This window comes from Echeneis naucrates, chromosome 13 (assembly GCF_900963305.1).
Source record: "Echeneis naucrates chromosome 13, fEcheNa1.1, whole genome shotgun sequence".
Lineage (NCBI taxonomy): Eukaryota > Metazoa > Chordata > Actinopteri > Carangiformes > Echeneidae > Echeneis > Echeneis naucrates.
In genome coordinates, this window is record NC_042523.1 from 9,727,710 (window position 1) to 9,744,773 (window position 17,064).

Below are 17,064 nucleotides of genomic sequence, written 5' to 3' on the forward strand. Positions count from 1 at the left end.
GATAAATGAATGAATGATGAATGATTAAGAGGACGTACCTGTGTTAAAGCCAGTTTGGTCAGAAAATAGCCCTGTTGAGAATGGCTTTCATTAATACGCTACAGTATACCGCTGCCACAATGGCACAGTGCTTTTATGAACTTGCATGCTGCAAATGGAGGGTAATTTTGTGTGGGTCACCGTTATTCTGTGATTAATGCGAATGTCCATTTTTAGGAGTCTGTGTGTGTGTTTGTGTGTGTCTGTTTCATATTCATTGACACGTTTGTGCTCTCCTGGAGCAGCTTGTTATTTTCTCTTCTTTGCCTCCTGCTAAATGTTGCATGATCCTCCCTCTCTCCATCCCGTTCTTTCCCTTCCCTTTGCCATTCAGCTCCACTCTTGTCTGACAGATTCAATCCTGCACAGGCACTTTTTTTTTTTTATTGCACATTTAACTGTTCATGTGGGCGAACACATCAACTCTCATCTGATTTCGTGTCATCTCTTGATGCAGCCACTGCTGTGAGTGTGTGGGGCTTTAAACTTACATTCCCCTCCAGGACAACTCGGGCCTACTCGGGAAGTCCAGCCCGGGTCTCAGTTCTAGCAAGAGGCTGAGTAAGAGCAACATCGACATCTCTGCCCCCACCGAGGGGCACAGTCAGGGTGGGCTGCCACTCAGCCGGAAGCAGAGCGACTCGTATGATGGAGATACCTCATCCACTGCACAGCACAGCTTTTTTCCCAGGTGGAGCAACACACACAAACATATCCACATAATGATACATTGTGACTGTTTACAGAGGTGTTTATAAGGATTTTTTTTTTTAATCTCAGGCTTGCAATTGCAGGCATTATTGCAAATCAATGAACAGGTGTTAAGCACGTGCCATTGCTGTCTACTCCAATAACAACAGTCAATTTCCAGATCTTTTCACTCTAGAATAGTTCAAGCGTTCAGTTTAAACTTTAAAAAGCAATATTTGGATCAGATTGCATGTGTCATGATAAGTGTTTTAACCGCATTGTTTACCTTTATGCACATACATAAAATATGCACTCTACATCCTGTTCCTGAGTGCCCCTTTCACCTACATCCACATACAAGGGAATAAAGCAAAAATCCTATCTTCTTTGCTACAAGTCAGTATAAGCTTTGCTTAACTCCAACCTAACTGTACAAAAGGATGTGGCATCAGTCAATGCCAAGGAAATGAAAGCCAAGAGTAAAAATAAATAAATAATGCATGCCTTCCGAGCAAAAAGTGACCTTGTATATTGTACATCCACTATGAAACGCAAGCCACCTGCCTTAATCCCAATCAGACTGTTTTACCTCTTCACAAGAATCACGTTATAAACAAACAGCTTATAATCAAATTAATCTATGCAACAACTGTCTGCTGATTGGTGGAATAGCTGTGTGTGTGTGTGTTACTGGTAGCAGTTGTAGATCAAATAAAGCGAAAAAGCAAAAGAACATACATAAGCGACACACTGGTAAAATAAAAAGCAAAAAAAAAAACAAAAAAACAATGGTAAAAGTGGTGCAACTGTAATAGAAAGACTTATGAACTCTCTGCCTGGATAAAATGTTGGAAGAATGTGTCACTACTCTGATGTATTATCAGGACCGTGCTGTCCTGAAGGAAGTAGTTTACTGACTGAAGAAGGGACTCGAGTAACAAAGAAAGATGGGAGTAGCCTTTTCAAGGGTGACAGGTCCACAGTCTATAGGCGTCAGTGAAAGGTATAATAAGGATGTAAATCATATGTTATGGCCATGGCAGTCACCAGATCAGAACTGAAGTGCATACTTTGAAGATTTTAGAATGATGTTAAATGAGGGAGTTGTTTGTGTCTACAGTAGTGCTTCAGAGACTTGTGGAATCAGTGCCATTGAGCATTGCCAGTATATACGTGCTTTACACATATGTTAATATACACTACCAGTCAAACGTTTGGACACACCTGATGAATGAAGAGGACCTTTTGAACTTTTGGCTGGTAGTGTACTTGTTTTTACATAGCATTTTTTACATTAATTTATAATTGTCATTGTGATTCTGCCAAAATTTTGTTCAAACACTCTCAAGTTGGCAACAATGTCATGTCAGACATCAGAGTTGCATTTCTGTCCAAAAGTGTTTGTCCAGTGGTCCGTATAATGGCCCAGATGTTGCGTGGCAGTCCACATTCGGGTTTTCCTGGAATGTACTGCCTGGAATGACACTTCATCTTCATCAGTATTTGTAGCTTGACTGCCCTGCATGCTTACCTGCCTCTACTGAGCTATAACTAACCTCCTGTGCCTGTGCCCAGCCAGTTTGTGTGAGACTGAGAGCTGCCGGTGAATTTAGCTGGGGTGGCAGGAGTGTACGGCTGGCTGCCATGGCTGACATGCTGTCTCAGCTCAAGCCACTGGCGTTTCCATTCCAAATAACATGCTCCACCGGGCTCACACTATCACAGCCACAGAGGCACTGAAGATCGGAGCTCATCAAACCACAGTTGTGAGACCCTATGTTCATGCACTGGACCTTTAATCTATCACTTCTTGAACTGATTATGCCCAAGCCTTGTTGTGTGAAGGGCGAGCTCTGCTCCTGTATTTGCTCTTTTCCCCTGTGGACATTCAGTCACCAGGGGGGCTTATTAAAACTCCTTTTCCGGGACATTATTCACCTTCTGGTTCACTCCAATCCACTTTTCTCCACATGCACCTTGCTCTCCTTTGTCCCAGACTTGGAATTGACTGTGCAAATGGCCGTGACTGTTCTCTCATGAAATACCTAATAGAGTGCAGTCAATGGAACAGGAGATTTGGCTGACTTATTCATGGCCATTTTGACTATTTTCACTGATGTCAAGGAAGATGGAAACCAAGCTGAAATCGCATCTGTGCATAATTCCCATAGAAAGTTCTCATTGACATAACCTAACTCCACTGGGAGGCACAAGTGCCAGATACGTGTTTGCTGCTCCTTCAATAACAGACTGGACATTTGGAGACCTGGCATATATTTTAGTTTGGTAATCAAGTGAATTTGTCATTTGTTTAACATACTGGCTACAGTCATATGGGAAGTGGAAAAATCTGCCCCATTCTGGCTGGGAAAATGTCTCTTCTCTTTTTGCACCAACAGACCAAATTAGGTGTTGTTGAACATTTTATGTGCAGTGCACTTACCCAGAAATTGGATTTTTGTTTAAATAAAGCCAACATGTTTCTCCATTTTGTACTTTTACTGTACATCCAATAAGTAATGGCCCAGCAGTTCACTGGCTTCAGGAGTTCCAAGGATGTCAGTAACTTGGAGGATATTTTTCAGCAACAGATTGCAGCAGCCAAATAAACAGACAGTTTGGGAGCAGGGAGAAGTGAAAAGATAGAAACATTATGAGAGAGGAGAAGAAAACAAAATGAAAGCAGAGGGCAATCAAAGCATTATTGATTTGGCTCTTAAAGACGTCTGGAGACTGCCGGCTAATCTTTTCTCCCAGCGCACAGCTTAATGGGGAAATTTGGCTGAGGGGTGAGGCAGAAGATCTAGGATGAGACTTAGTTGGATGTTCTTCAGTTCTAAGCATGATGTAGCCGGTGAAGGCTGAATGAATAGTGGCTCTGGCTGAGTCATGAAGGCCAGTGCTGACAGTGACCTCAGAATATTAAAACAAGGCCATCTAGAACTGAATCTGGCCCCCCAAAAATAATCAGTGGTTCATCTGTGACAAGATAAAGACATGGGTGGAGGGGGAATTGGGCTTTTCTCCTACAAATCAACAGAATGCTCAGCTTCTGTATCACAATCATCATCTTACTTCAGTCACTCTTCAGCACTGATTACTTGAAAGTCAGTGCTGAAACATATACAGCACAGTATGTCATACAGCAGTGGCCATTGTGATAACATGCTACCAGGGCGGCCTTGTTGGACAAAGAGTTAAGACACCAACTGTTTTCAAGTGGTAGCCAATAGCAACAAGAAAAAAAAAGGGAAATGCACATTGTTCAACTGCTTGTAGATGAGTATTATGTTTTCTCCTCAGTTTAATGAAAGAAAGCACAGAACGTGGCAGCAGTAATGCCAGCCTAGTGCTGAACCCTGGCAGATTCGACTTTGAGGTGTCAGACTGCTTCCTGCTGGGCTGTCCTCTGGGCCTCGTGCTGGCCATGAGACGCACCGTGCTGCCAAATGTCCAGGGTGAGAATAAGACATACAATGTGTATGTGAGAATGCAAATCTTCGTATAGGTGTGTCTGCATGGCCATTCGCTTACACACACACACACACACACACACACACAACAATAATTTTGTGTGCATCCATTAGTCTGCAATTTTTTTTCTTTTTGATTTGTTTTGAGCTTGTCAGTACAATATAAAGCTGTGTTAACTGCACTAATTAGTATGAAAGTTGTAACAAAAATGAAGTTTGCATGAGTGCAATTGGAGAACAATATGACACATTACTGGATACTTTTTCTCATTTTTAATTATTTCCTGTACAAAGACTAGCTTTTGGGGTTGTTTTTTTAGCAATTAAAAAAGAGTAAAGCACTAATTTCCTCCTGGATTTGACATCTAAATCTGCTGTTGATTGTAATTCTTTTGTCTAATGCATTTGTTGGTCTGTCACTTTCAGTGAGCCAGCTCCATCCAGCCTGCTCTCAGATTTTCAACCTGTTCTACCCCTCGGATCCCTCAGCCTCCAGACTGGAGCCACTGCTCCAGCCTCTCTTCCACAAGTTGCCACCATTTGCCGTGCCCCGCTACCAGCGCTACCCTCTTGGAGACGGACGCTCCCTGCTCATAGGTAAGATGGGTGATTTGAAAAGCTTAAAATCAATTTATGAGCACAGAAGGACACAAGCAGCTCCTCCTGAATATTCAATAGGTCAGTCTATTTTCTGCTGTAATTGTGTTGCCACATAAATGACCTTTTTGGATTTTGCATTTCAAAGCTCTCTTGAGGCCCTTGAGGGATTCCTGTAGTCCTACTAGACTATTGCTGCTGAATGAGTCTGTGACTTTGTAATGTGAATTTTGATAGATGCAGAAGGCAAATAGAGCCTCAATTCCATCAATGTGAGGTAAATCCTGACCCCTAAGCCTGGGGCCCGGAGTAATTATACTTCATGTTCTTGTGGTGCGGTACCTTTAGTGCGCTACAGCTCTCTGCAGATCAGGCACACTATGTGAGATATTTATCTGCTAGATATAGCACCATTCTGCTGTAATCCCACTGGAGGGCATGATTGTGGAGACGGAGTCCTTAATGAGCCACTGATTTATTTGAATCATCTTTTGGCCCACTTTTGGGACAAAGAGACTTAACCCTTAACAGCAGTTACAGTACGTCACGTCGGCTGGTTCCTGCTGCCCTTTCCACCTACTTCACTGAGAGAAAGTAGGACAAGAAATATTGCTAATGCCAACAGGCCTGTGAGCATGAATCGATAGATGAAGATAAGACTTTGTGGTTTGGTACACGGTTTTATCTGAACCCTTTTTACTCAACATGCCATCTTTAGAAATCTGCATAATTCAAAGCGTATTTTCCACTTTGCTTATTAGTTCTACATTTTCTGGGAGCACTGCAGGTCCTCTTTGTTAAGGTACAAACCAAACATTCGATCTTCAGGTGACTAGGTTTAGGGTCAGTTAGGACCAGTAGATTATATTTCATAAATCCTACTAAACATAATTGGAAGACAGCAGCACAACTTGGCGATCGACCAAACTGCAGCATGTCAGCAGAAAAGGAATGCTATCCTAACATATGGCAGTCTTGTGTACTGTGGGACATTAATAAATCAGTTGCAGAATTCTGTCTAATTATGAAATTAATGAGAAAAGTAATAATTATTCACTGTGAGAAGCAAGAGTGAGCATCCTTCACTGATGCAGTCTGTGAGAAAACAGAAAACACTGATGATAAATAAAGTGCTTATTATGCCAGTAGTAGTCGAATATTTCATTAAATCAACTAATGATCATTATTTGACCATCCCAATTATATGTATGAAAGATAAAAAGCACATCTCAGTATTATTTAGCATAAATCAACGGTTTCAGGAATGACAGGCAGGCTGGAGGCAGGCTGACTATTAGTGGAGAGAAGGAATGGTATCTAGCTGAAGAGTGAGGCGGGTTGATGGGAGTTTTGGTCTGACACAATGGATAACTGAGAGCACAGGAGAGGAGAGGAGCAAGTTTGCAAAGAACACAAGAGGAAAGAAAATAAATACTGGCTAGCCTAGAGAGTTGCTATCACAAAAGCATGCTGAACAATGTAGTGAGGAGGAGTGAAGGAGCCAGCACAGATAGCCACGCCGTCAAGACACACAAAAACAGGGGAGGAAGACACGCAAGGGAGAGTTGGAGAGACACAATCATAAGCCAAACAAGAAAAAAACAAAGAAACACAGTCCCAGCTGACAGGAAATCCACTGTATGTACAGTCTCCCTTGTGTACATCTGTGGTCTACTTGATAGCCCACTGCTGCAAAGTCCCAATTACACAACTCTCCAGAGAGCTGTTAATTTGATGTGGTGGCTGCCACATTTAGACAGCAGCAGAAAAGAAAGGAAAAAGAGAGCAGGCAGATTTAACAAGTTGACATTAGTTCAGACACATTTTTTTACTCTCTGAGTGTCACTTTGACTTCTGACATATCATCTGCACAAACCTCCCAGGTGTAACAAAACCACTGTGCTGGTCTGTGTCCCCCGTCATTCAGATGCGCATGTGCCACAGTGGCCTGGGATTGAACTTGCTCACCACCTGCAAGGGCCCTCCACCGTCGCACTTAATTGACCTATAGACAACCAATAAAATATGTCTAGCGCATGTTAGCACAAAGCATCTGAAATGGATGCTGGATGTGCAAGCTGTAATTTATTAATTTAATAACATTCAACCAGTGCGGGGCAACTGGTAGAGCCAGTAGTGCTGACAAAGCTGATAGAGTGGAAAAGTAGACACACAGCGTAAGCTTGAAGCTACACTGGGTTTTAATTATGGGTCTGAATCTTTGTTCCATTGATCGGGCCTGGATGCTGTCAAATTAAATTAAAAACGATAGACAGATGCACATGAGCATTGGCAAACAAAAGAACACACTGCTGCTTAGGCAGACACACAGACAAAACAGTGGCTCACATTGCCAATTTCCTGCTCTGTAATATGGTAATCAGTTGTTATGAAGGCTAGGAGAGCCAATCACATCTGGCTCCTCTGGGGATGACTTTGACATCGACACCCATCAACAGTGGGCTTTTATTATGATGAATGTTGCTAATATAGAGAGAATGAGTCTCGTCCTATTGGTTTCCAGCTATGGTCAGTTGGGAAATATGATCATGCACATGGGATTATAATCAGCACTGATCACCTGACTAACGATGCTTTAATTTGAAGATACTCGTGTGTTTGTTTTTAGTGTGTTTGTGTGTGGAAGCTGAGAGTATGTTCAGGGCTGGAGGGAGGGTGTTAAAAGTCTCTTTCTGCCTCGACAAAGATGTTTCAAAGCCACATTGCAATCACTGTTGATTACCTTGTGAATTCTCTGCATGTCTCTGCATGTTTTCAACACTATCATCAGCTGTTTGACTCTCCCAGCCTTGTGGTTGAATCATAATCTTTCTGTCTGGTGACTCCACCATTTTTTCTTTTTCCTCATTTTCAAATATGTTTCAATGCATACGCTCGTCCTTTCTTCTCCCTTTGTGTCCTCTTTCCTAGTATCCATTGTATTCACTCCTCTGTCTCATCTCGGCTCTTCCCCACAACATATCTTTTGAAATTTTATGTAAAATGCATCAACTGTAGCTCTCCCTATCTTTGTCTCTTTTTCTCTCTCACTCTGTCTTGCTTTACCCCTCTCTGGCTCTCCTCTTAGCTTATTCTGCTGAAAGAAACACAGAGTTGTACAGAGACAGAGAGAATAAGAGAATAAAGCTCCTCTAGGGGGTCTGTGGCAGGGCGTGTTAATGACTATTAAAGATGACAGAGAGTGGTGATTGTGCATGTGTGTGTGTGTGTGTGTGTGCATGCATTCTCTCCAGTTTCTTAAAAACTTTAGAGCAGATATAATTGACAGCTGACATTGATTGGTAGGCATAAATTAAACAGTATATATGCCGGCCCTCTCTTCAGTGAGGAGTTGCTCATCACCTCACTCTCACACTAAAGAGAATTGCTGGTGATCTGTGTTCAGCTGTTGATGGTAATTTTTCCTTGTCAATTTCCAAGTCAGAAATGTCCAACAACCTGCCTGATTCTTCAAAAATCTCCCCTCTCACTCTTCCCTGTGTCTCTGAGTTACCACGACAAAGGCGAAAATGCTCAGAAAGTTGAGTTTAAAAAATTCAAAGATTTAATTACACGTCACAGACTACTTACTGACTACTTACTGATAATATGCTAAATTAACAGTTCATATAAAGTAATCTCTCTCTCTCTGTCCAAGGAAAGTGCAGAATCTACGAGTTCTAACATGCAACTACAATATTTTGTGTGACCTTGATGAATTAAAATGAATACAGTAGGATTTGAAATAATTTTTTTACCCAATATTTCAATTTAAAAAAATGGATTATAGTTAAGATTAGAAAATGCAACCTTTCGCACAGACACCAATGGCAGAGAGCTACCATGCAAAGAGCTTGCTTGTTGTATGGCAATGACAACAATTGTGTTGTAATTTAATTTTCAAAAAAATGTGTACAAATTTAAAAAATGCCAGTGGGGCTAAGTGTGACACCTTTTATTTGTTTGTTTTGTCCATCAAATCATCCAAACCAAAAAAAATGGTAATTTAATTTAAAAACAAACATATTTTCTCCCTGTTACTGTTGAGACTAATGGTCATTACACTGAAAATATGGCACCCAGTCTGTGCAACAGTAATACATATCAGATTCTTTCATCTCCATCCTCACAGTCCAAATGTGGATTTATTCTGAGCAGTGACTGTGGAATGTATTATCCACACCGTACTCTCACTCACTCACCTCCTAGTGGCCGACTATTCATCTGTATTCTGCTGCACATGCTGATCCTTAACAGACACCCCAACAAAACATGAGGCTGCATCAGACTTTTTATTTAGATCAAGCATTCACTGGAAAATGGACTCACCTGGCATTAACTGCCTGCTTTGTGAGCCAAACTGACAAGCAGGGGTAAAAAGTTTGATGCACGCATACAAACCAACCCCCGATACCTGTATTTGAAAGGGTGCAGGCACACACGCCATTTGTGTTTATTGTGAGTGGAGGTCACATAAATACAGACAACTGTGTCAGAGGAGACCTCCAAGGGCATCTGTTGTTTTCAGAGATGCAGCTCTCATAAAAAATTTGACAACATTCAGAAGTAAGCTTCCTCTCAATTCATCTCAGCTCGACCAAACCATGCTGCACCCTGTTCCAGCTCCCAGAATTCACCTTTCATCTACTCCATCTAGGATATTTGCTAATATTCAATATGCCAGTATTTTACAACTACTTTGGCCGATAACTGATACAGATAGTGATGCCCCACCCTCCAGTTAATTGTAGAGATCATCTAATTTCCCCTGTTGTGGAAGTAACAGACGATATTATTCTGCGTACTCCTTATTGTGTTGGCCCACTGGCAATATGCACACAAACTGTATGGAAAATAAACAAATGTAGTATTCATTGCTAGTGCAAAATAAAACTAATATTTTAACTTGCGTTTTTTTTTTTTGTTTGTTTGTTTGTTTTGTTTTGTTTTTTTTAAACCTTATTTATTTATTATAATTATTTATCAACAAACACAATGTAAAAGTACATTTGTAGTGTTGAAAGACTTGGTCTTGGTTCCTCTTCTCATCATTCACATATAGCAGTTGTTGCATATAGTGGTAGTAGTACAGACACACATTTTAGCTTTCTCGCTCCTGCTGCATGAAGATGCCCGTCATCACATTGTTCTGCACGTTTCATCCTCATACCAGGGACATGGCGTCAAGGTTGGATGTTCTTTCGAAGAAGCTATGACCTGTGATATTATTGGTTTATGATAGCGTCTGATGGTTGAATTTCAGAGCGAGTATGGCCCAAACCAATAATGTGCTGATAATATTGTGCATCCCCACTCATAACATCAAGAGACATCACAGGGGACTTATATCTATCACTATAAGCAGGAGCAAGTAAATGACATGACACTGAAGCGGCAATGTCGACACTTTAACTCCTGACTTGTATACCCCATTAAGTTGTTTGCATGGGTTGGTTTATTGGTCATCAACATTTCATCCGTTGCACACCATGCAGCACAGCTGTAAGCATAGGGGGTTCATGACAATGTGAGCCAAGTCCACTCCAGTCTCATAATAGATCCACGGCAAGCATAAAAGGCAAAGCTGACAGGATCATGATTAATCCCCTAAAAAGTCAAATTGAAAGTACTTTTTGAGTGTCATGACACAGTAAGAGGGGGAAGACAGGAAGGCTGGCCTTATAGCTGCATTGTTGGCCTTCCTGTTCTACAGCTGTCTCAGTTAGGTAAATGTTGAGTTATATCTCGTATGAGTCTCCTTTTTTTCCCAGGATGTTATTCAGTTGACCATAATTGTGCCATTGAGCTGAACTGGTAGACGTTTGCTTGTATGCTTTGGCAGGGCTCTGTGTTTTACAGACTAGCAAGTAGATCCATAAAGTCTGGTAAAACCATGTCTCTACCGAAAATCCAAATTGACTTATACAGTATTATCAACAGCAACAAGAGGAAGGCCTGCACAGAGATGTGCCAGTGGGAGTGAAGAACCAAACCGATAAATTGTTTGTATTGCCAGCTGGAGCCCAGAGCACGAAGCTGGGACTTCCAAAGCAAATACAATTGGATTCAAACCCATGAAGAATTAAATGCGGTCTGACATTGTACAACTACTTAGTCCTTGTCTTTGGTTTTCCTTGATGAAAGACAAAGCAAGTAGAAACACAGCAAGAGCTTGTCTTATTAGGCAAAGTAACAGCATCGATTTAAAGACTGAGACCAGTCAGTTGTTGATCAAAGCATCTCCCTTTTTCTTCCCTCCCTGTTTTTCCTTGTGTTTTCTCTTTCTTCTCTGCCTCCATAGAGCAAACCATCCAAAGCCATCCAAACGTGTTTTTGGAAGGTGAGCAAATCCATGTTGGTCCAGCTTCACAGCAGTCCTCTGACACTAAGACCGAAGGGGGCGGAGTAGGAGGAGGGGAGGAGGGAGTTCGCAGGGCCAGCATCACCAGTGTGGAAAGTGAAATTTCAGTTTGCTCCATTGGCCAGCTGGGAAACACTATCTCTAACAGTGAGTGGGAAGGAAAGATGGCTCTTGTCTCATTTATTCAATTATCTCATGTACATCTATTCTTGACTTCCAAGTCCTTCACGCAGTGTTGGAGGATATATTTAGGTCCTTTACTTAAGTAAATACAGTAAAACCAAACTGCTTTCAAACAGTGCTCAGATGCACTTTAGTAATTATGCCTTGTTGCACGTGTGTGTGCTTGTTTCAGTTTCCAGTAGCTGGTGGGGCTCCAAAAGGCTGGACTTTGCTCTGTACTGCCCTGATGTGCTGACTGCATTCCCAACAGTCGCGCTGCCGCATCTTTTTCACGCTTCCTACTGGGAATCCACTGACGTGGCAGCGTTTGTCCTCCGACAGGTAGGACAGTCTTCCTGACAGATCGCGGCAGATCTTACACCCTGGGAAAGGTGCCAGCTGAATTATTAACTATCCAATCACACAAATTTACATTTAAAGTGAAAGTACTGTTCAAAAAACTTGACAGTTCAGGTTGTTTTCAATTGGGTTAAATTACAGAATTCTTCTGACTCATATCTCGAAAAAGTGTTCTTCAATCAAAGTTATTGAGGTTTTAGTTGCACACGTTGCTCTGAGAATGGATGAAACTATATAACAGAGAGCAGTACAGTCCCAATCTCTTGCTCAGGCCATAAATCTGAACATATACCCAGTCAGCCTCAATAAATCGCTTGTGTTCTGCCCCAAGCCCGCTGCCTCCAGGGTCGTTTGTGTGTATGTAAAATGCCGTGATGACAGAATGAGAGCAGAGTGAAGCCACTTCACATCACTTCATCATCCATTTTATTCTTGGCAAGCTGTAGCCCGAATATTTTTACGCTGTGTCAAATTGAACATATAGAAAGAGTTTTAGTGGTGGGAGTCCGAAGATGCTGGACCCAGACATTCAGCTGGCAAATAAATTTACTGTTCATCACTGAAAATACATTTAGTATCTATAGACATAAATATGCTATACATACAACTTCTTTTTAGAATTATCATTATTAGTGTCATGGGCAGCACGGAGCCACAGTGGTTAGTGCTGGTGCCCCACACCAAGAAGGTTGTGTGCTTGGTTCCCAGCCTGGGGCCTTTCTGTGCAGAGTCTGCATGTTCTCACAGTACCTGTGTGGGTTTCCTCCAGGTACTACGATTTCTTCCGTCCAAAGACATCATGTTTGGGTTAACCGGTGACTCTAAATTGTCTGTAGGTCTGACTGTGAGTGTGAGTTGTTCTTGGTCTGTGCATTGGCCTTGTGATGGACCGGTGACCTGTCCAGGGTGTACCCCTCCCTTGCCCAGTGTGGATTGGCTCCAGCACTCTGTGACCCAGAAACGGACAAAAAAGGGTGAAGAGGAAATCAATTAATTAACCTATTTTCATCATTATTTCGGCAATTTACACCTTTATTTGTTACTCTCGTATAGAGCGACAATACATGGTGGTGAAAGACTCGCAACAGCCGGATGTCAATCCAGAGACACCTGCTCAGAGCTTACACCGATCAGGTATAACATCCTGACTGCTGACAGCTGAAGTGAAGAACAATGATCACTCTCCATCATGGCACCAGTTAGTGAACATTTTCTCTTCAAAGTTGATGTGTTAGAAGCAGGAACAATGGGAAAGCATAAGGATTGTGCAAGTTTGAAAAGAGCCAAACTGTGATGGCTAGACGACGGGTCAGAGTATCTACAGGAGCTCTTGTGGGGTGTTCCTGGGCTGCACGGGTCAGGATCTATCAAAAGTGGTCCAAGGAAGAACCAGCAGTGAACGGGCGACAGGGTCATGGGCCACCAAGGCTCATTGATTGCCTGTGTTGTCCAACAGATGATCTACTGTTGCTCAAATTGCTTGAGACATTAGTGCTGGTTCTGATAGAAAGGGGTCAGAACACACAGTGCCTGGCAGTTTGTTGTGTACGGGGCTGCATAGCTGCAGACTACTCAGGGTGCCCACGCTGACAACTGTGCACCGCCGAAAGCCCCAACAATGAGCATATGAGCATCAGAGCTGGACCACAGAGCAGTGGAAGAAGGTGGCCTGTTTGGAGGAATCACGCTTTCTTTTGAATCATGTGGACGGCCTGGTGAGTGTGCATCGTTTACCTGGGGAGCACATGTGACCAGGATGCACCATGGGAAGAAAACAAACTGGTGGAGGCAGTGTGATGCTTTTGGAAGTGTCCTGCTGGAAAACCTCGGGTCCTGTTACTGTGACACGTAGCACCTACCTAAGCATTGCTGCAAACCATTCAGAGGGATAATACTCTGTGAGGAGCACAACAAGTTTGAGGTGTTAACTTGGCCTCCAAATTTCCCAGAGCTCAGTCCAATCGAGCATCTGTGGCATGTGCTGGAGGAACAAGTCCGATCCATGAAGGTACCACCTTACAACTTACAGGAATGAAAGGGTCCACTGCTAAAATCTTGGTCCCAGGTACCACAGCACACCTTCAGGGGTCTGGTGGAGTCCATGCCTCGATGGGTCCATTTTGGCAGCAAAAGGGGACCAACACAATTATAGGAAGGTGCTCATAACGTCATGCCTGATTGATGGATGTGCCCACTTGGTACGTGGCCCCATCCGCTCAGCAACTGGACAGGCTGGAACACCGTTCTTGTCTTTTGTGATTTATTTGAACCAATTTATGTAAATTGTGGAACAGCAGTTTTCATTTTTCATTTAAATGTGTTTTCCTGCTTCATAAACGAGACGGCATATAAGAAAGATGCTGCTTCGTTTTTTCCGGGCTCCTTCTGCACACATGACTCGCTGATCAGTCGGATAGCGATTAATACCAATATCTACTGTGGCTAGTCATAAACACTGTACACAGCTATTTTCTTAGGCATTTTAACAAGAAATATTGTGTACGTAATTTCAAGATGCAATCTGTAGTCAGTCAGGACATGCAGTCTTATAGCTGAGAACGCAGACACATGATTTAGCTGTGATGAGTGATTCAAGATTGTTGCTTTTTATGGTAGTCTGGGAAGGTCACTATCAGGCATTTATCTTGTGTGAAAATGTTTGGGATTCATCTCACACCTCACGGTTGAGTCTCAGGCAAGCTGAGGCTATTTTATCAAACATGTTTACAAGCAGCACAAGCGTGAGGGCGATGTTGTTTCCCATCTCCTCTGTGTGCTTGTCTTCACGGTAAAATGTGCTCCTGGAGATACCTATTGCAGCGGGAAACACAGAGGTAGCTCTTGCTTTGACAGGTGATTTTATGTCTGTCAGTAGACAGATGTTCCTTTTTACGATAGCGTCACAAATGTGCAAGACACAGACATAAAATTTTACAGTCGTAGTTGAGGTCATAATGAGGTTTTATTTTAAAGATAGGCGTGAGAGTTCTCATGTAATGAAGTGGTAAAGATTACTGAATCGTTGGGGAACATGTTTATTGGCATGGTGGCTGGTGTGATCACAATGCAAGATGGACTGTGGTTGTTTTTGAACTAATCTGACTGGGTTTCTGAGCTGATTTATGAATTCCTGGAAATTGTATGACAATCTAGAAAATTAAATATGTGTAAACTTTCTTTCGAGTTAGTTTAGATTTTTTGTCAGATTAAATTTAGGGTCACCTCGTCACCTCAATATTTCTCAAGTCATACAGACCAACCTGTTAATCAAGAGTCTTTGCTACGGACCGATGCACACTTTTCAACACTACCAACACCATCAGAAAGCTAATAAACTTGAAGATTTTCAGACGAGTGGTTTTCAGCTCCACTCTTTGCCACATTACATTAATTGCCTGATATGGTATTTAAGAGCTGCACAGAGTTATTATGAAACCCTTTTTTTTCTGTCCAAAGTCAGTGTATGAATTTCAACTGTTTAGCAACACAGTACCTCAAGGTCCAAGCCACCCAGTGACTGAATCAGAAATGCTACGCATTATCTCCTTCAAGTAGGGAACCGTAATTTTATTTCAAGTATTTCAAATCAATCCTTAGCCCTTAATCAGTGCCAGCATTGCTCTTCTCATGACAGCTTTCCATATATTTCCAAATATAATTGCAGGTATAATTTCAAGGGGTAAATCCTCCAAGGCATGACGGCCTTTTCTTCACTGTCAATGTGCTGTCAGGTGAAACAGATCCATTTTATATGTATAGCACCAAATCATATCACACAATAACAAGTGATAGTCAATGTAAATAAAGCTTTTAGCAGTGGGTGTTGGGCAGGAACATAAAATGTCCCTGTTCTGACATAGTTCAGTCAAAAATCCAGCTGCGGCTGCAATGGGCAGATGGTAGGAGAGAGAAGAGCTGAGTTAGTAACATGCACCATTGGGATATGAATGCAGACAGATGTAGGGATGGAAGAGGACATAACAACACATTGCATCATGGGAAGTGAGATTTGATGTTCCCTTACCATAAAGTGTATTGGAGGGGAAGTGGAGAATTTTAAATTCTATTCTGAATTTTACAAGAAGCTATGTGCAAAGAAGCTGACGTGGGAACGATGTGATCTGCTTTCCTACTTCTTTTGAGCATAAGTGCTGCCATGATTCAACTATGGTCTTTGGAGTGCTGAAGTCCATCTGATGAAAAGGGATTTCAATTTCTAGCCTTGAAGTAACTAAATCTTTGAATTGTTTTCCAGTACCTCTTCAAGATATAAACAAAGGCAGTCCTGTTTTAATGGAGTGTTTCCAAATAATTCTGCCTAAACTAATCATATATTAATTCACAAAGTTGGGTAGGGTTAGGGTTAGGATTAGAACAGAACCCTGGACCTGTGAAACTTTTGAATGAATGCACATTTTACTCATTTTACTACTTTAGGTATTCAGGTTTTGTGATTTCGAAGACATGTGCATTTATGTGCCTGCGCTTACACATAAATTTGTCCATGTGTTTTATTGGCAGCTTATGCGATGTGACTGTGTGAAGACCCAGGAAGCAGACCATTTAGACTCGGCTCCTTTGTCTCCCTCCAGTCCACGAGAAAAATGGCAACGAAGGAGGACGCATGTCAAACTAAGGGTAGTAAATTTGTTAGTGTTTCTTGTTTGTTTGGTTTTTGTATAAATATACTTTTGCTAAAGGAAATGTGAATTTATTGCTACTGAAGGCATTTTTAGAAGCTCATATTCAAACTTTATGGGATCAAATGTATGAATATTTTAACAAAGCACTTCTGACTTCTGATGTTAAACATTACACAACCTGGAATATTTTCTCTGAGGCACTCTCATTCTGAGAAATGCACCCACACATGCACGCACACAGAGCATAAAAAGTATTTTCTTCTCCAATGCATTGCTTTCAACTAAACTAAAAATGCATTATAAATAACTGATGTTTCTGTGCTTTATGATGTGATCTGTGTGAATGGTTTGTGGTGTGATTTTCTTAAAATACTCACACTGTCACCTTGGAGTTCTGACGCACAAAGATGCTCAGTTCAGAATGATGCAGAGCCGTGCAGAGCAGAACAAACAAGTTCATGTTGCTATATATCAAATGCTCCTTTTGTCTGCCATTTTATAAACATGTAAGAATTTAGGTACCGTTTACTTTCCACAAGGTTATTGACCTGGATCTGTAACAGGAGCACCACGGAGAGAGAAATATCTATATTTGGGTCTGTGATGGTTTCCTTTTTCCACTGTCATCTTGTTCATACATCACCTCTGCCAAGTGACATTAATGTGAAGGAAGGCAGAGCTCCCTAGCTGCATTGCCCTGAATGCAATTCATTGTGTGGAGATTTAGAGCAGCTCTGTA

The 17,064-nt window shown here is 41.8% G+C and overlaps 1 protein-coding gene across 4 annotated transcripts in view; it reads left to right on the forward strand.

Moving 5' to 3' along the window:
• Positions 1 to 17,064, forward strand: part of pitpnm3 (PITPNM family member 3) — a 67,191-nt gene that overhangs the window by 42,545 nt on the left and 7,582 nt on the right. For all 4 annotated transcript variants that reach the window (XR_003841398.1, XR_003841399.1, XM_029517160.1 and 1 more), the window contains exons 8-13: positions 543 to 730; positions 4,033 to 4,187; positions 4,629 to 4,799; positions 11,101 to 11,307; positions 11,516 to 11,664; positions 16,204 to 16,320. Coding sequence is in view for 2 of the 4 variants with exons in the window: in XM_029517160.1 (XP_029373020.1) it covers positions 543 to 730; positions 4,033 to 4,187; positions 4,629 to 4,799; positions 11,101 to 11,307; positions 11,516 to 11,664; positions 16,204 to 16,320 (987 nt within the window). In the remaining 2 variants the exon portion in view is untranslated. The remainder of the gene's footprint in view (positions 1 to 542; positions 731 to 4,032; positions 4,188 to 4,628; positions 4,800 to 11,100; positions 11,308 to 11,515; positions 11,665 to 16,203; positions 16,321 to 17,064) is intronic.